The sequence below is a fragment of the Lepidochelys olivacea genome, assembly GCF_965140295.1.
Source record: "Lepidochelys olivacea isolate rLepOli2 genome assembly, chromosome: 2".
Classification (NCBI taxonomy): domain Eukaryota; kingdom Metazoa; phylum Chordata; order Testudines; family Cheloniidae; genus Lepidochelys; species Lepidochelys olivacea.
The window spans coordinates 257,272,556-257,292,291 of NC_140412.1; the positions used below are offsets into that span (position 1 = coordinate 257,272,556).

General features: G+C 42.3%; 1 protein-coding gene across 1 annotated transcript in view; it reads right to left on the reverse strand.

The window, feature by feature from the left end:
* The window catches only part of LOC311515404 (sodium channel protein type 5 subunit alpha-like), a 319,354-nt gene that overhangs the window by 192,298 nt on the left and 107,320 nt on the right, over nt 1–19,736 (reverse strand). Inside the window, exon 8 of the mRNA XM_084618414.1 lies at nt 9,204–9,267. Within this exon, the coding sequence (XP_084474540.1) occupies nt 9,204–9,267 (64 nt within the window). The remainder of the gene's footprint in view (nt 1–9,203; nt 9,268–19,736) is intronic.

Below are 19,736 nucleotides of genomic sequence, written 5' to 3' on the forward strand. Positions count from 1 at the left end.
TTTAATGGCATTTTAAGATGCCAACTGGGCTCACTTCTCTTAGATGCTGAACACACCAGCCCCAATCCAGCGAAGTATTGAAGCGTATTTCATTTTAAGCACAAGCAGCCCCATTGACTTCAGTGGAACGACTCACGCTTAAAGTTAAGCACACACTTTGTTGGTTTGGGGCCAGCATGCTCAGCACTTTGCATAACTAAGCCCTCAGACACCTCCAGATTTTCTCCCAGGCATGGCAAATAGCCCCTGATAAAATACCAGCAGCCACTACCCTATTCTCCTTAAGATTCACCTCGGCCGAGACACCCAGGAGACCCAGCCTGAGGACCACAGTTAAGCAGCCAATGAGCTGTAGCTATTGCTTTCCCCGTTTCCTCCCCACCCCTTCCCCCAGGTAAATAACAAAGCTGAGTCCAATCTTCACCAAGTTCATTTACTTGCAACCTGCATCCCTAACCTCTACCTCTTTGTCTGTCTGTGTTTTTGGGTAGTAAACCCTTCAGGCGAAGGGATTTCTCTTCTGTATGCCTGTACTGCGCCAAGCACAGTGGGGCCTTAATCCTGAATGGAGCCTTTGGAAGCCACAATAATACACAATTAACAACAACATTAGTAAATGGAGGCTTATGAATTTCAGGCAAACCAGAGCTCTCGCTGTTATAGTTGTCAGCAGCAGAATAAAGGCAACTGCCATTGTTGCTTTCTGTATATCCTCCCTTTCAATTCAACAGTTTCCCACACCGTTGGGGCTGTGTTACATTGTCAGTGGAGTAGCAGCTGTGTGAGAGGATGCTATATACTGAATGGTATTTGTGATCATGCAAGTTATTCACCTCTCTCAAACTGCCACGGTCCAGGTGAGAAATGCAGCATGGGGCAGTGTAAAGCAATGTACATAAAACGACATAAATGCACTGCCCCATTCATCAGGATGGGGCACATTTACTTCCCCTCTTCAGAGGAGTGTGGTGAGTGTCTTAACATTTGTGAAGTACTGTGAAATCATTGGATGGAGGATATGTAAGTGCAAAGGATTAGTATTTCAGTTGAGGGGCATCACTGTGATACACTGTACAAAAGTGCTGTTAATATGTCTGGAAGTAAAGCTCATCATTAAAATGCCACTTTTGTATGCTTGGTAACTATGAAAAAAAACAGGTTGCAGATGGAGTTTTATGTGTTGGTATAGATTGCCTCAGTGAAACAGAGCAACACAACAAATACCTTTATAAAGATACTTTAAAACAGGATTAGGATTCATTTTATAACTTTAAAATGTTTTAAGAGGATTTCCATTCTAAATTCCTTTTATTTATAGACTAAGACTAAGATGAGAGCAAAAGAGTTACAAAGTTTTATAGAAATATGCCTCGTTCTCTCTCTATATATATATGTTATTTATAAGTAGCCTGCTAAGAAAAAATCAAGGTCACAGTGAGAATAAAGGTAGCTAAAGTTTCTATAGCAACAGTTACTAGGATGCAGTTGCCAAAGGTGCCTTCTTTTTATATCCTGAAGTAGCTTTAGAGGCCGACTTTTCTTTCCATTCACTAGCCTTTTTGGCAATATCAGTACAGATATGATGCAAATGTACTTGCATTGTTAATATGATAGTGTAGACTACAGCCCGTGAGCTGAACATACAGTACATGTCATGCGAAAGGAAAAAAATGTTAAGCAGTCTGACCTTGACACTTGAAAAGAACACCACTGACGGAAAAACCACACTGCTCAGAAAACCCGTTTTCTTACTGTTGGTACAAGTAGCCTGTGAGATTACTATACATGAAAACAAACAGAGCAGAAGGCTACTTTTATCTTTTGCTGTCCAGTTTGTTTACCGTGTGCATTTGACAGCACTTTGTGTCTAGTCAGTTTCACAGTTTCCCTTAGCAGACAATTTCCCCTGTTGTTTGTGTGGATCTTTCACACCAACACAAGGGAGAGAGAAAAAAATTCTGAAAAAAAATAGGAAAATGTCATTGTAAAACCACAAAAATTGGGAGAAGATTCAGGGACAGGTGTAGAAGCTGAAACTTGTTTTCATTTTTTTGGGGGTGGAGAGCGGGAGGAGGCTAGGGAGTGAGGTAAGAAGGAGATAATTTTCTAGATTCCAAGCTGATGTGGCCCCTCTACATTTGTATCCTATTTTGATAAGGAAACACCAGACTCCAGGTTTATAAGCATTTTTACAAAATTAGCAAGTTACAATTTCAGTAAGAAAAGTGAGAATGCCCATAACATGACTACATTAATAATACAGCAGCTTTGATGTAACTTGATAGAACCCTTTCACTGACAGTCCTCCACCATCACATCTGCCACGGTGTTGTGGTCCTGTTTTAAAAGTGAAGACAATGGGCACGTATCTGGTACATTCAGCAGCACAGCAGGTGTTTTCTAGTCTGATGCTCAGCAGCAGCCAATTGGTTAAATGAAAAAAGAACACTTTTCCCTTATTGTCATCAGTTAAAAACATGCAGCAGAGATCAACATAAATGTTTAGGGTGGGTTTTTTTGTTTGTTTTTTTAAATCACAGTCAGCACCTATAATTCTGGTGCCCTTCTGGCCACCACCTCTGCTTATGGGCTAGAGCTGTGCTGCGGCAAGGAAAGGAGAAACCTGTAAAGGGGCTGGAGCCACAGCCATATTGGTGTTCAAAGTGGGGCGGGAGGAAGTGGTCACTGGGCTGGAGGCATCCCTACGAAATGGGTGTCCTATATAGTTTCCTGTGCAGGTTAGGCCTCAAGCCAGCACTGTTTATCGGGAATGCATGGCCAATTCCTGAAGGCTTGACTCAGTTTTCAGTCCTTACTCAAACTGCCATTGAGTTTATGCTCATTGTTCTCCAACAGCTTATTAGTTTTGTCTTTTAAATCCAAAGCACGTGATACACACTTTCCTGTTCATTACTAAAGAGCTAAATCCAAAATTAAGCAAGTACTGTAGCAAGATACTTTTTCTCTCCTTTCTAGAGATGTGAATCTGGCAGGCCAGATGCTAATTCTTGCCCAGGCTGCAGGCATTAGCTCAGAACTGAGAAAACTGATAGCTGGAGTCCAGAACAATTCACCTGTGTATTAGTTTTGCTCATAATAGGTATTAGGCTTATAAGAACGAATGTAGCGTTTAGAGTCTATGAAATGTTTGTAAGTTGCTACATGCATTAATCTCACTCTCAATGTCTGCATTCCGTGCTTTAAGAAAATATGTAAGCTTTGCTTTATAACTTTGAAAATGTTTGCTCTGAACTTGTGAACTCAAGCAGGGGACAGGTTTCAGAGTAACAGCCGTGTTAGTCTGTATTCGCAAAAAGAAAAGGAGTACTTGTGGCACCTTAGAGACTAACCAATTTATCCTCTCCCCACACATCCAGAAGGCCCATCAAGGAATATCACAATACAATGGACTGGTTAATGGCCTTATCACATCTGAGAAATGCTATGTGCAAGGAAGCTTGTCCTGTAGATTTGGAAGCTGAAGGAAGGAAATAAAACAAAGCCACAGGATAATTTTCCATCTGTTTGAACTCCGACAGGACCAGAGACTCTGAACCGAAGCCAAAAGAAAAGGAGTACTTGTGGCACCTTAGAGACTAACATTTATTTGAGCATAAGCTTTCGTGAGCTACAGCTCACTTCATCGGATGCATTCAATGGAAAATACAGTGGGGAGATTTATATACATAGAGGACATGAAACAATGGGTGTTGCCATACACACTGTAACGAGAGTGATCACTTAAGATGAGCTATTTCCCCATGTTTATTTCCTCCCACAACCCCCCACTGTTCCTCAGACGTTCTTGTCAACTGCTGGAAATGGCCCACTTGATTATCACTACAAAAGGTCCACCCCCCGGCTCTCCTGCTGGTAATAGCTCACCTTACCTGATCCCTCTCCTTACAGTGTGTATGGTAACACCCATTGTTTCATGTTCTCTGTGTATATAAATCTCCTCACTGTATTTTCCACTGAATGCCTCCGATGAAGTGAGCTGTAGCTAACGAAAGCTTATGCTCAAATAAATTTGTTAGTCTCTAAGGTGCCACAAGTCCTCCTTTTTTTTTTAAATTTACAGATCACTACAACTCTGTCACTCTTAGGATTTAAAGGGTAACCTATTTGTGTGTATATGTTTGCTTGTTTTAACCTGTAAATAACTCATCTCTTTTTCCTAGTTAATAAACCTTTAGATAGTTTATTACATGATTGGCTAGAGGCATTGTCTTTTATGTAAAATCTAGGGCAGTGCTACTCAAAGTGGTGGTCTGCAGACTGGTGCTGGTCCACGAGCCATCGGAAAAAAATATTGCTGGTCCCCCACATCAGATAGCTTGAGAAGCACTAATCTAGGGTACCAGTTGTTCTGGGCTAAGTGACTGGTCTCTTGGGACTGGAAGCAACCTGAATGTGGTGTGATTTTTGGTGTAAGTGACCATTTATCACAAAGTTCAGTTTGTCTGGGTCACAAGATAGACTAGGGAGTCCAAGGGGACTGTCTGTGATTCCATGGTAAGACTGCTATAGTGATCCAGGAGTTCACATTTGTGAGCTTGGTGAAATCTAATTATAGAACACACCACCAGTTTGGGGTGTCTGTCCTTGTTTCTGACAGTCTGCCCTAAGGTAGGCACTCACAGTCATGAGCCACTCCAGATAGCGTGACAGCAATGATCACTCATTACCCTAATATACCATGTCCCCCGTGTCCCTTTGCTGGATTCTCCTCTCCTTCCACATCAAGTTCAAATTTCCGGTCCTTTACCTCCATGAGCTTCTACATCTCTGCACCACCTGCATCCCTGTTCTCATTTCCATTTATTCTCATCTTATTCACTCCACTGCTCCCAAGCCTGCCTGCTAGCACCCTCTGTATCATTCTCCACTTTGTTCTGTTTACTTCCTTCCATGGTTGGAAGACTTCCTCAACCAGCGCATCAATCAACTCCCTTTCCTCATTCAAATCTCTCCTTAAAATGCATGCCTTCCATGGGATCTTTCAAAGATAAGCCAGCTGTGTGGGCACATGTCTATTTTGAGGGGTGGCTGGTGATTCATGCCCAGCTCTTGGTCACCCTGTAGACTGTGTTAATATCTACGGTCTGGACTTGTCAATGTCATGGACTTAGGGAACAGAATAAAAATACCCTCAATATTTTAAATAGTTAACCTCTTTAGCAATCAGAATAGCTGTTTTTGTCCCTATTATTTTAATCAGAAATGAGGGAAAAAAAGCTGTAATTGCAAAGCGGAACCAATTTGGATATTTCCGATGGTGGCCATATTTTGAAAATCAAAAACAGGGGTGTTTTTGCATATCTGTGTTTTAGGGTTGTGAGTTAGTCACACAACAGGAAAAGTATTTTTTTAAAATATCACGGTGGTGTCACTACTTCCAACTTCTGACTCAGTGACACGTGCTTATTTCTCAGAGTGGAGGATGTTTCCCCCCCCAGTAACTTAGTGCACTGAATGTGTTTGTCATGAAACACTGAACAAGTGTCACTGACATTCACTTTGAGAAAAAGAACAGCTTTGATCTCATCCACACTCATTTGAGAGAGACAAGGTGGATGAGATAATATCTGTTATTGGACCAACTTCTGTTGGTGGAAGAGACAGTGACAACAGAAGTTGGTCCAATAAAAGATATTATCTCACCCACCTTGTCTTTCTTGTGTCCTGGGACCAACATGTCTATAACAACAATCCAAACAACAATGGAAGATCCATGCTCATTTGACTTTTCATTCCAACATTTTTCCAAACACTAAACCTGGTTTCCACTTCACTGTTATTCCTGGTAAGCCAGCAAATTTTGCTTGGTACAGCAATACATCTGGAAACATTTTGTAGTTAGATAAAAAAAAACAAACATGTGTTTGACTTGATTAAATAAAAAAGGGTGTCTTGGTGTCTTCAGGTGTCTTGAAGAAAGTTCCTGGGACATATAGTCATTTTAATATACACTACCATGTCTCCATGACTTTTAAAACAGAATCACTGAAATATAGGGCTGGAAAGGACCTCAAAAGGTCATCTAGTCCAACCCTCTGCACTGTGGCAGGATCAAGTAAACCTACACCACCCCTGACAGGTGTTTGTCTAACCTATTTCTAAAAACCTCCAATGATGGGGATTCCACAACCTTTCTTGAAGCCTATTCCAGAACTTAGCTATCTTTATAGTTAAAAAGTTTTTCCTAATATCTAATCAAAATCTCATTGCAGCAGAGTCCATTATTTCTTGTTCTATCCTCAACAGACATGGAGAGCAACTGAACACCATCCTCTTTATAACATCCCTTAACATATTTGAAGAGTGTTCTCAGGTGCCCTCTCAGTCTTCTTTTCTGAAGACTAAACATGTCCAGGTTTTTTTAACCTTTCCTCATAAGTAAGGTTTTCTAAACCTTGTATCATTTTTATTGCTCTCCTCTGGACTTTCTCCAGTTTGTCCACATCTGGCACCCAAAACTTGACACAGTACTCAAACTGAGGCCTCACTAGTGCTGAGTAAAGCAGGAAAGTTACCTCATGTGTCTTACAAAGGACAGAAGCTCTCCCGCTTACATAGTGCTGTCCATACCAGTGCTTAAGTCAGCCTAAATTCTGTCACTCAGGGGGGTGGCTAACTCACACCACCGAGTGACATAACTTATGTTAAGTTAAGCTGTAGCGTAGTCATAGCCTAAGTCCCTGTTGTGAATCCAGCCGAAAGTGTGTCAGCTCCCAGCCCATAACACATAACAAGGTAAGGTATGGCAGACTGCTGCTGGTGTGTGTTCCCAGCCTCAGAAAGATTAAACACCATGACCAGGTCACTTTCAGGCCCTTCCCCCAGGGCACAGTTTATTAATGCAAACAAAAGTAACATGCGTGCACATGTGCACACGCACACACACACACACGCTATTCCCCTGACCAACACTGGCTGCAGGAGCCTTTAACCCTCTTCCAGGGCCAGACACAGGAACCAACCTCCCTCCTGCAGCTTCCATCCAACTAGGGCGGCCGCTCACATGTTACCAGAATAATGGATATTCTGGCACTTCTGGGGATGGAGTGGGCCCGTCCCTGCCTGGGTGACCCCGCCCCTGCTGGCATGATGGTGGATGCACGGTGTGTGTGAGGCCACGCCACACAGGGAACACCAGTTTCAAGAGCGCACCGCACGTGAGGTCAGGCCGGTGGGGGAGGAGTGGCACGCTATTCAAAATGGTGTCCCACACCCGATACCAGACAAAAGCATGTCCGGTTGTGTCCCATTACCAGACAGGGGACAAAAGCCAGGCAAAAAGAGAACTTTCCAGGAATTAACTGGATGAGTGCCCTCCCCACATTCAACTGAGCTCTCTCAGCCCTTTATAGGCATCATTTGAACCCACTGCAACTGGGTCCAATAATCTAACGGGGCTGCCTGGCCACTGGCTCACGGGCCCTTAAAGGAGCTGACTACCCTGTAACAGGCACTACATTCAAACTCAGGGTCAATGGAAGGAAACCAAGTCCAGCACCCCCAACCTTTTCTATGTCATGACTTCCTGATCCCAGTTTTCTCCAACAGTGATTGCTCCCCCTCAGCCCCAATGGCATAATGGAACTAAGGTCTGGGCCCTGGGTATCCTGCTGCCAGCCAGGACTCAAATCCACATATCACCGGGACCCGTGTTTAAACTACCACTGCTTGGAGGGCCTCAGGGGACTTCTAAGACCTGAGACCTCCTAGAAAATTCTCCTATAGTCTTAGACTCCAGCCTGAGCTTAGGCTAATGCAGTGCATTACTATCATCCATGTTTATTTACTGAGTGCTGATGTTGTACCTTTCCTGAAAACAAACGTCGAGGAAGGCATGGCCCTCTGCCCAGGGAGCTTACAGTCTAAATCAGCCTGGCAATACAGATCAGACATACAAGACATGCAGGGAGAAGGTTGACACATCCAGTTATCCTTTGTGTGCATGTAAATACAGATATAGACAGTGGCAGGCGGAAAAAGTGCTTATCTCTCTGGGTCCCTTTAGTGTTTTATCCTAGTCCTGACCTCTTCTTTCTCTCTGCCTGCCTTTCCCCACATTCCAGTCTAGATTTTAACCTTCCTACCTCCTCCATTCCCCTTACCGACACACCCTCCTTCACACACACCAGAGTTTCTGCCAATCACATTTCCATTCTCATCATTCATCCACACTCACCTGTCCCAACTCAGTCCACCCCAACCCGCTCAGCACCCTCTCAACCAGATCCAAACCCTCTCTTCTCACCCACCTACCAGTCTCAGAATTCTCTCTCCCTCTTAACTCAAAAACAAACCCCCTCACTCTGAGATCCCCCTTCTTCCTTCCTACCCAACTTCCTGCAGCTCAGAACCTCCCAGGGGCTTAAAACCTTCTCCCTTCCCATCATAAGCCCTTCTCCTCACCTCATAGTTTAACCTCCTTCGAAATCCTCTCAGGCTCACAAGAGCCACTCTCTCCACCATCACACCACCTTCCACTGAGCCTGGAGAATCAGGATCAAAGACAGCTGAGAAGGACTGTGTGTACAGGTGATGAGTATGTGAAGGAAGGCTTCTACCCTGCCTCTGTGCAGCTAACCTGAATTAGCATCTCAAGAGGCATATATTTCCTGTTCCTTCTACTGCCTGCAGAGGTTTGAGAAACTGGAATACATACCTTCTACACCTGCATTACATGCACATGAAGCTCACAAATTAACAAAGTGTCTTTGCATGTCCAAAACATCTTGGTTTCAGTACGGGCCAAAGGTTTGAATTTATTATTCTGTTCTTCCTCCTCTGCTAGAAATACTGGAATTAATCATCAGTCTATTTCCCCATTCTGCTTTTCTGCTTCCTTCTTCACCTTTCATTTCCTTTAAACTACTACCCACTCAGCCAAAATGTTATTAAGTTTCAAGCACTTTTTTGAGGAGAAAATTAAACTGATTGAAAAAGGAGTTTGTAATAAGGTAGCTAAAGAATTCAGACCTCTATAAGTGAGACACACCAATCTCTTTCCTCTGCTGTTTAGAAAATTGTACTATTATGCCTGATATTGTCATTATCTTTGTTTCCATTACTACTGACGCTGGGAAGTTGAAATCCCTACTTCATGCCAATTAGAAGTGAACAGAACTGAACCAAAATGTGTCAAAGAAAGAAAAGAAAAGAAGCAAAGATGTTTTTTTGATTGCACTTACCCAGCATCTGAGCTGTTGCCACAGAGTAGTGCGTCCGAAGTGCCATTTTTTATGAAGTAGTTTTCTGCCACAAAAGTGAAGGAATCATGAATTGACAACCTGCTTTCTAACAAGCACATTCCCAAATTAATACAATATCTGAAAATTATCCACCAAACAGCATATATAGTTACAGGAATCTGGGGATTTGATGAATAAAGGGTTTTGTTTGATTCACTGATTTTAATTTTCAGGAAGCAACATACTTCAGTTCTTGTAGAATCAGCTGTAAAAATTAAAATATATAATTTTAAAGCTTCTTAGCTATTGCGATCAGTATTTAAAATTCATTAGTAGCCTTTGTTCAACATAAAGAAGACAAAATAAAGGTAATAACAACATAACTAAAATACATCCTTTTAACATTCAACAGATAACAAACAAGGAAGTCTGATATTAAAAGAAATAGGAATAGAAGGGTAAGTTAATATATATGCTTTCAACAATGGACATTCTAAAAAGCATAATTGGGGAAAAAATTAAGTGGCTGTACAGAGCCTATCCCAATGAGGCCCTGATCTCTGATCAGGGTTAAATAATAATAGATGTTTTCCAGAAGCAAGTGAAAGTGGATTGAGATGGTTTTCAACAAGGAGCAAGGTGCATACCCTACTTAGCCTACATGCATACCCGACATACTCTACATATCCTAGACCCTATAGCAAGGGAGTAATTCCCTGCTGACTTAACACATGAGGGGGAGAGCCCTGCACAGCAGGTGTTGTGAGAGCAGAGATGCTCTCCCAGATGATGCTCAAAGAGGTCTCCATTGCAGCCTTACCCTACATTGTTAATGGTTTTAGAAACCAAGCGTGTCAGCTTATTAATTTGGGGGCATTATGTGCCAAAAAAATTAAAAATTCTTTGCACAATCTTTTAAAATTCTGCATATTTTATTTGTCAAAACAACACAATAGAATCACACCAGTTTCAATTATTTTGGTAACTTATTTCAAATTACCCATCAGCAAGTACGTCTGTAACAATACAGACAACAAAAAAGATTCACAATATGTTTTTGATAGATTCCTTACTAGGCATATTAATACAGAACTTTGAGTAACAATTCATTTAAACTACAATACAGAAATGTATTTCCCACACCTGTCAGAAATAGTGCAAAGGCTTGGGGGAGTCAGGGGTAATGGAGGAACTGAGGGAGAGAGAAGTAATTGATGGGAAGCAGCCTGGTGTCAACTTGGAGGGTTGTTGGGTGTGGGTGGGAGAAGTATGGAAGGGGTTTTTTGCAGGGGGAGGGAAGGATTGTTAGGGAGCCTCCCCCATGCAGAACCTGGCTAGCCCCTAACCTCTCCCACTCAGTCAAGCACATCTGCCCCACCTCCATTTGTTCCTGCACCCCCCTCCTCCTGTCCCCATGTGTCCCTGCACCCTCCGTGACCCTGCACCCCTACTCAGCCAATCCCTTCCCCCGTCCCCATGTGACCCTGCACCTCCAATCCCATTCAGTCCCCGCTCCAGTCTGTCCCCCACACTAACCCTTTTGAACCCCAGTCTGTGACCCCCCAGCAGCCCCATGTGCCCCATGCTGTCTGTGCCCCCATATCCTGTGTTTCCTTACATGGCCCCAAGGGCAGGGCACTCTGAGGAGCCCAGCTTCTTCTCTTTCCTATCCACAGCTGGGGCTGCTCCCACCCAGGAGTGACTACTTTCTGTTCTGGTGCCACAGCAGCCCCTAATGGGCAAATGTGTAACTGCAGCACCTCTCTGGCAGAATGTATTTTCTGCAGAGAAAAAAAAATTCTGTGCGGGACATGAATTCTGTACGTGCGCAATGGCACAGAATTGGCCCAGGAGTAAAGGCTTACATAGGCAGAAAATGCAAAGAATGCCTCACTCAAGTCAGTGAACAGATATGCTGCTGCATTTCAAATAAGCTGCAAGCAATGGAAAGGCCTGTTCTGATTACTGCTAGGAGGAAATTACAATCAGTGAACCTTGTGGTCATGAGGTCATTTGTTGGTTTACACAAGTCAACATAGGAAAAATAATGACAAACACTGCTCATATGGTGTGTTTTTGTACTTTGTTCCACATGTAGGGTTTTCTCTGGAAATATCTTGGTCCAAAACACTGCCAAGATTTTTAACCTTGTTTACTACTTCTGAACAATCCCCTCAACAGATATTGCCCTGGCATACGTCTAGGGTAGTGAGCACACATGAGGAGACCACATGATAAGAGATATACAGCACACTGATGGTGCTCTCCACTTTGTTAAGGAATTATATCACTGCATATAGGTGCTGAACAACATGGAGAAAATTATATAACTTGGAGGGTTGTCACTTCTTATAGATTTTAAGCCTAGAAGGCTTAAAAGACTAGATCCTCTAGTCTGACTTCCTGCATAATTCACCCAGTGATTCCTGCATCAAGCCCATAATTTTTGGTTGAGCTATAGGATAACTTTTAGAAAGACATCCAGTCTTGACTTGAAGACTGCAAATGATGGAGAATCCACCAAACCTGTTAGTAAATTGCTCCAATGGCTAATTACCCTCTCAGTTAAAAACCTGCACCTTATTTTTAGTCTGAATTTATCTAGCCTCAGCTTCCAGCCCTTGGATCTCATTTCAAATCCTTTGGTGATGACGCACAATTACACCTCACCACTATTTGAGTTCTGTCTCCTTGGCTGACTGGAGCCACTGGAGTGAAGTTTCAGACTCTTTCACACTGATGCAACAACCCACGGTCAACTGAATCAAAAAGCTGATGCACAAAGAACAAGAGCACAGGACTGAGAGAGAACTAGAGAGACAGAGTGTGTACAAACAAGTTGCAGTGTTCAGGATGAGTTTTAAAATCCCAAGAGTACACACATGACCTGTCATCTGCTGTTGACCTAAACATTTATATTCCTAAAACAGGCAGAATGCTGAGTCCCAAAGAGCTTTATGGAATGCATGGGGGAGAATCAGAACTGAGGCACTGCCGGTGGAAAGTATCTAAGAAATGGAGGATAGTCTGCACAATAAGAGTGACAGTTACCACGCCAGGTTTGAATTTGAAGGTGAGATGAATAGCTGATTCCCCAGTGATAACTGAAGGGATGGGGTGTTACAGTATTACCACTGAAGAGCAAAACTGCTGCATTATCACAAGCTCACACACTGGTCACATCATTATTCAAAGGAAGTTGGTTTGGCCTTCTGCCTAAAGGTATATCTACAAAGCATGCCACTGGCGCTGGCATGTAGCGTACGTTTTGCTACATGCTTCATCGAAAGGTGGGCTCCCCCCACAAGGCAATGTGAAGCTACATACCACAGCGAAAGGCTCTGGCAGAAGGAAGGCAGTGGGGAAAGGCTCTGGCAGTTCCCCATTGCTGGAGTCTTTCCCTGGGGTGGGAAAAGGCCCCGGCAGCTCCCTGCAGCAGGAAAAGGCTCCGGCAGTGGGAAGGCAGGGGATGCACCACTTGAGCTCATAGAGGACCATAGGGTAGGGTACATACCTCTATGGATCCGGCGTGTCTGTACTCTACTTGCCTAAGCAGAACCTCGCCAGCTACACGGCTATTTATAGCTGTGCTAGGGGTATGTGTCGTGCATGTACTGTATATGTCCCCATAAATTCTGTGCAGTGTAGACATATCCTAATGCGGTGGGGAAACAAAGATCTTTGAGATGCAATCATCATTTTGTTTTGAAGAACAGAACCCCTTCCGTAACACTACAGACTATGCTCCACTGCACCCTTATGCCTCAGCTTTACCTCACTTGATTGTATCATTAACATGTACAGTCAATGCAACACGGTACTATTTAAATTCAACACATTTTACCTGTAAAAGGAAGAAATCGAACAAAAATGAGTAAGTTTGTTTTGTAGAAAATGTTGACAATTGTTTCATTTTCTTTAAACTTTTTACTTTTTACTTTACATTAATTTTTTTTGTTTTTCTGATTTCTGATTCCCCTCCCCTTTATTTCTGAAAAAAGCCATTTTGTGCCATAGAAAAGTTTTAAATAAAAATTTATGGCCAGCTCTACTAAAAGGAATAATGTATTTAAAGGTACATGTGTAACCCTGCCATGCACTTTTATCTAAACATATGTGTATGTGTGTCTCTAAAGGAGTATAAAAGAATAAGATAATCATCTTTGCCATATTAAAACAATGAACGAAAGGGCATAACAACAATGGCCCCAGATCAACTGAAAGTTATATGAATTATTTACTTTGATGGTGCAGGATTACTTTCTCTGTTTTTCAAAAATATCAAACATCTGCAATTAGTACTCAGCAGTCAGAAATTAGAGAGCTAAGCACTCATTTTAAACAAGGTTACAATGCAAATGTATTTGCATGCATACCAGTATTCAGCCACATAAATACACACTACGCCAATAGGGCTGGCCAGAAAAAAAGAATTCAGTTCTGAAAAAAAATTTTTTTTTTGAGGTTTCACAATTTGTTTTTGTTCCACACCAGATCCAAAATAAGCCCTCTGAAAATTCTGTGAAGAAACACATGAGACAGATTTACCCTAGAACAGCTGATAGCCCAGTGGTTAGGGAACTCACCTGGGAAGTGGGATACTCAAGCTCCCTATTCTGCCTAATTTGGAGCAAGGACTTGAACCTGAGTCTCCCGTCCCAAGTGAGTGTCATAACCACTGGACTGTTGCTGGACTGTTGGCTATTCTGCAGTGAATGTCTCCCTCTCTGGTTTTGACCATAAATTCCATCCTGGACTTGAAAACCTCCAGACTAAAGTTTTCTTGAAAACAGTGCATTCCTGCAAAAAGTTCTAGTTCCACAAATCAGCATTTTCCAAAACAAAAAACCAAACAACGCCCCCACCCCAAAAAAAACCCCAAAAAACTGCTGACCAGTTCTATATACCATGACCCAATTTTATATAAGAACATAAGAATGGCCATTCTCCGTCATACCAATGGTCCAGCAAGCCCAGTATCCTGTCTACCGGCAGTGGCCTGTGCCAGATACTTCAGAGGGAATGAATAAAACAGGGCAAATATCGAGTGATCCATTCCCTGTCATTCAGTTCCAGCTTCTGACAGTCAGAGGTTAAAGGACACCCAGGGCATGGGATTATGTTCCTGACCATCTTGGCTAACTAGCCATTGAGACACCTATGCTCGACGAAATTATCTAATTCTTTTTTAACACAGTTATAATTTTTGCCTTCACAACATCTCCTGGCAATGAATTCCACAGGTTGACTGAGCGTTCTGTGAAGAAGTACTTCCTTACGTTACTTTTAAACTGGCTGTCTATTCATTTCATTGGATGACTGCTGGTTCATGTATGATGTGAAGGGGTAAGTAACACTTCCTTATTCACTTTCTCCACACAATTCATGATTTTATAGACCTCTATCATGTCCCCACAGTTGTCTCTTTTCTAAGCTTTTAATCTTTTTAATCTTTCCTCATATGGAAGCTGTTTCACACTCCTTATTTTTGTTGCCCTTCTCTGTATCTTTTCCAATTCTAATATATACATACATAGATAGATAGATATAGATTTTGATATATAAGATAGGGTGACCAGAACTGCATGCAGTATTCAAGGTATGAGCATACCATTGATTCACATAGTGACATTATATTGTCTGTCTTATCTATCCTTTTTTAACAGTTCCTAAAATTCTGTTAGCTTTTTTGACTGCTGCTGTACATTGAGCAGATGTTTTCAGATAACTGTCCTTGATAACTCCAAGATCTCTTTGTTGAGTGGTAACAGCTAATTTAGAACCCATCATTTTGTTTGTATAGTTGGGATTATATTTTCCAATGTGCATTACTTTGCATTTAACAACATTGAATTTCACCTTCTATTTTGTTGCCCGATCACCCAGTTTTGTGAGATCCCTTTGTAACTCTTTGCAGTCAGCTTTGAACTTAGATATCTTGAGTAATTTTAAATTGTCTGCAAATTTTGGCACCTCCCTGTTCACCTCCTTTTCCAGATAATTTATGAATATGTTGAACAGCATGGGTCCCAGTACAGATCTTTGGGGGACCCCACTATTAACCTCTCTCCACTGTGAAAACGGACCATTTATTCCCACTGTTTGTTTCCTATCTTTTAACCAGCTACTGATCCGTGAGATGACCTTCCCTCTTGCCCCATGACTTACTTTGCTTAAGAGCCTTTGGTGAGAGATCTTGTCAAAGGCTTTTTGAAAGTCCAAGTACACTACATTGACTGGATCACTTTTATTCACATGCCTGTTGACTCTCTCAAAGACTCCTAATAGATTAGGGAGGCATGATTTTCCTTTATACAAGCCATGTTGACTCTTCCCCAATATATTGTGTTCATCTATGTGTCTGATAATTCTGTTCTTTATTATAGTTTAAACCAGTTTGCCTGAAGGTAGGCTTACCAGCCCGTTATTGCCAGGATTGCCTCTGGAGCCTTTTTTAAAAAAATCAGTGTTACATCTAGCACAGAGGCTGATTTAAGTGCTAGGTTACATGCCATAATTAGTAGTTCTGAAATTTCATATTTGAGTTCCTTCAGAATTCTTGGGTGAATATCATCTGGTCCTGGTGACTTACTATTGTTCAATTTGTTCCAAAACCTCCTCTAATGACACCTCAGTCTGGGACAGTTCTTCAGATTTGTCACCTAAAAAGAATCCTCTGCAGCGAAGACTGATGCAAAGAATTAATTTAGTTTCTCTGCAATGGCCTTGTCTTCCTTGAGCGTTCCTTTAAAACCCACTGATCATCAGGAAACTAGACAGATATACTTAAAATAAATTGCTGCTTGTTTTTGTATCTTTTGCTAGTTGCTATTCGATTTTTTTTTAAATTTTTTTTTGGCCTGCCTAATTATACTTCTACACTGGAGTTGCCAGAGTTTATGCTCCTTTCTATTTTCCTCACTAGGAGTTAACTTCCAATTTTTTTCCAATGCATTTTTGCCTCTAACTGCCTCTTTTACTCTAATATTTAGCCATGGTGGGCCTCTTTGGTACTCCCCCCCAAGGATGTTAATTTTAATTATACTGTGGTCACTATTGCTGAGTGGTTCAGCTATATTCACCTCTTGAATCAGATTCTGTGCCTCACTTAGGACTAAATCAATTTTACCCTCTGTTACAACACTGCAATTCCCATTAAGCAAGCATTCCAAACCAGTGGGCCAGAATTGGGTTCCTAGGGCTTGATTTTCAGAGGTGCTAAACAGTTGCAGAGTCCAATGAAACAAATTTACGCTACAGATGCTCAGCAAGTCTGAAAATCAGGCAACTAGCCTTATAATCCAAGCTACCAGCTTATCAGCCTATTAGAGTCTAATGTATACATACACACTTATGTCAGTGGAGAATGACTATTTCTCTAACCTACTCTTCTAACCTTTTTTTTCCCCTCCCAGCAGAGGCATTGGGTGTGATGGTGTTGACTGGAGCTCAGATGTCTTTTGATGTGACAGAGACCTTATAAAGCAGAACAGCATGACTGTGCAGGGAAGGAATGTTTGTTTTTCCCATCACAAGCAAGCGATCTCATACCAACCACAGCAGAAAAGATAAAGGGCCAGATCCAGCTCTCAGTTACACCTACGTCAATCTGAAATAACTCAGTCCAGTGGAGTTCTGGGTTGACACAGGTGTAACTAAGATAAGAATATAGCCCAGAGCAGCCACAGTTATTATAATAAAAGTTTTTTCTCTCCATGTTTTTAGTGATGAGGGTCCAGTGTCATATTTGTACGCAACCATAAACCAATAGCTGTCAACTTATTTTGTTCTCTGAGTCTTTAATAAGAACCATTTTTCCTTTTCTCTGCTGTAGGCAACTACTAGCTACATCCTCTGTCAGAAACAAATGTGATAAGATGGAACAAATTCCAAAAGAGAGCACTACCACCAGCTGGGAGAAAGGTACATTCCCTTAGGATGCATGCTTGAGTTCCCAGCATCTGACCCACACTATCTCCAGGAAAACACAAGAGAATGATGTGCATCCTCATCTGGTTCCCACTGTGTTCACCTGTAAAAACTCTCACAGAATTTAGTGGGAGCAGGATTGGGCCCATGATTAATTCAGCAACAATACCAAAGAACAGTTAGTGTTGCAAATCATGTGGGATGCCTCCACCTTTGCAAAATTAGGGATTCACAGGAGTTGAGATGGAAAGAAGCTATTAGGTCTCCAGGTCCATCTCCTTTCCAAAGCAGGACAGGATACATTTAATAGTGTTTCTGCAAATCCAGTTTTAAATGCCTCAAGTGACAGAGTTTCTATTGTTTCCCTTGGGGGATTCACAGACCATTACATCTCAGCCAGGAAGTTTCTCCCGATATTCACATTACATGTTCTTTTTTCTTAATTTCACCCTATTACTCTCAGTCATCCCCTTGGCATTATTATCCTAAATCATTCCATTCTTTCTTTCCTATTTGCATCCTTGCTCATAGATTGTTATAATGTCCCATCTTCCCCTTAGTTGTTGCTTAGCCAACTGTTCACATTTTACTTTACTATATTCCTGCTTATAATAGGATGAACTGTCAGCAAAACCAATTGCTAAGGTAGTTTAATGTTTCCATTATAAGCTCCTGTTTTGAAATGCTTATAATTTTTCTGGGCTTTAATCATTTGGGTTCAAATTTTCCATGCTGGTTCATTGCTTCAGGCTGAATATTTTGGAAAGCATCAGTCAGAGCAGTTCAGCCATTTCCAAGAACAAGGTTAGGGAAACACAGGTTGTTTTGCCAATGTTTATATCTTTGCTTTTTCCATAACATCCCTCAGATTAGTATGTAAGTGCCAGTGGACAGACAACTATACAGTTTTTATTCTTTTCATCTATCTATCTATTACATATGAAAATCCGGTACATTAAATTGCATTAAAAGAACATTTAAGGTTGTAAAGTCAGGAATTATGTCAAATTATGGTTACCAGTACTTAAGGCAAACCTAAGCCAGGAATAGGACCCAGCTCTCTTGGGTCCTCATCCCGTGTCTTAACCACAAGAAAATAAACTTCTCTTCTTACAACCCTCTGCCTTAATCACTGTCCACAGTGTGCACCAAATGAGGCAGGGATACTCTAGAACAAACTGAATTGTAATGCATTATAATTCAGCCTCCTTGTGCATATGCATTAAGATTTCACAGGCAACCTTAATACTGGTATTTCCTGTTTTTCAAGTGCTTGACTTTGCAACCTTAAAGTTGAACACAGGTTTTTTTTAAAATGGAATTTCGTAGGGTTTTTAAGATTGAAAACTGAAAAATCAGAAATTCTAGTACGTCACCATATTGACTGCTTACCCCAAGTCACCAGCATAGCCTGGACCCAGGACCTTTATAACTAGAGCACAGGCCTCTACTACTTGAACTAAAGGAGAAACTGTTAGCAGCACCAGGCCGTTACCTCTGTGGAGCAGCTATCAGAGGGGGATGCAACATATACTTCTTTAATGGCTCACATAACTAATTGCTAGGTAGCAATAGGATCGTGGGAATTCAGATTCCTGGTCCTGGAGAGGAGAGGAGAGGAGTCTAGTTGTTCCACATAGCACAGAGATTTGGCACATTCAATCTGAAAGGTTGGGTGACTAAATGGATGTGACTCGATTCTGCCATGTAGTGATAGGGTATATTCCACCTCTACCAGAAGTGATCTTGTGCAATCTCTTAGATACCCATTTAGAAGAATGATGCTTGCCTTTTTCCTAAGGCAAGGGAATAAGGCCTTGCTCTATATTAAGTGCTCTAAGGGTGCAGCTTTATTAATACCAATCAGCAGCAGAGTTGAGCCTAGAACTCATAGCTCCCTCCTGCAGGGCTGCCAAGTATCACTCATCATGTGACAGTGACACATTTGGCAGTCCTGCCACTCATTCCCACAGCTCAGCCAGATTCTCACACATCCAGCTGATCTGAGGGATGGCAGCAGACATTTGCCTGAAGGCCTGCCCTTCTGCCACTCACAGCTGCTGTGGCGCCTGCTAAGTAGGAACCCCAGGTCCTCTTCTCCATGAGAAAGCGATGGCAGCAACAGCATAAGGTGAAGGGCCCGGTATTGCTCTCAGCCGCTCTCCACAACCAAGTGCAACAGGCTCCCCCCAGCACAACCCCCCGGCCATTTCACCTCCACCAGCAGCTACCCAAAGAGGCCTCTGTCTTCCACAAACCCCAGTACCCACTGTCCCCCCCCACCCAGGTCCTTAGCACTCACTGGTTCCTGTAGCCCCCTCACTCTCAACATCCTCTGCCCCGCAGCAACCACTGCCTGACCACCAATAGCATCTATCACCCAGCACCCAGTGTCCCCCACATCTCCTTAATCTCCAGCAGTCTCTACCACTCACTCCCCTGCCAGCCCAGCACCACTGCTTCCCACAAGCTCTTAATCACCAGCAGCCCATTACCTCCCCTCATCAGGCCTAGACCCCCATTACTTCCTGCACACCCCCAGTCCTCAAATAGACTCTACTCCTCACCGGGCCCAGCACCCATCCCCTCCCACACTTCCTCCTG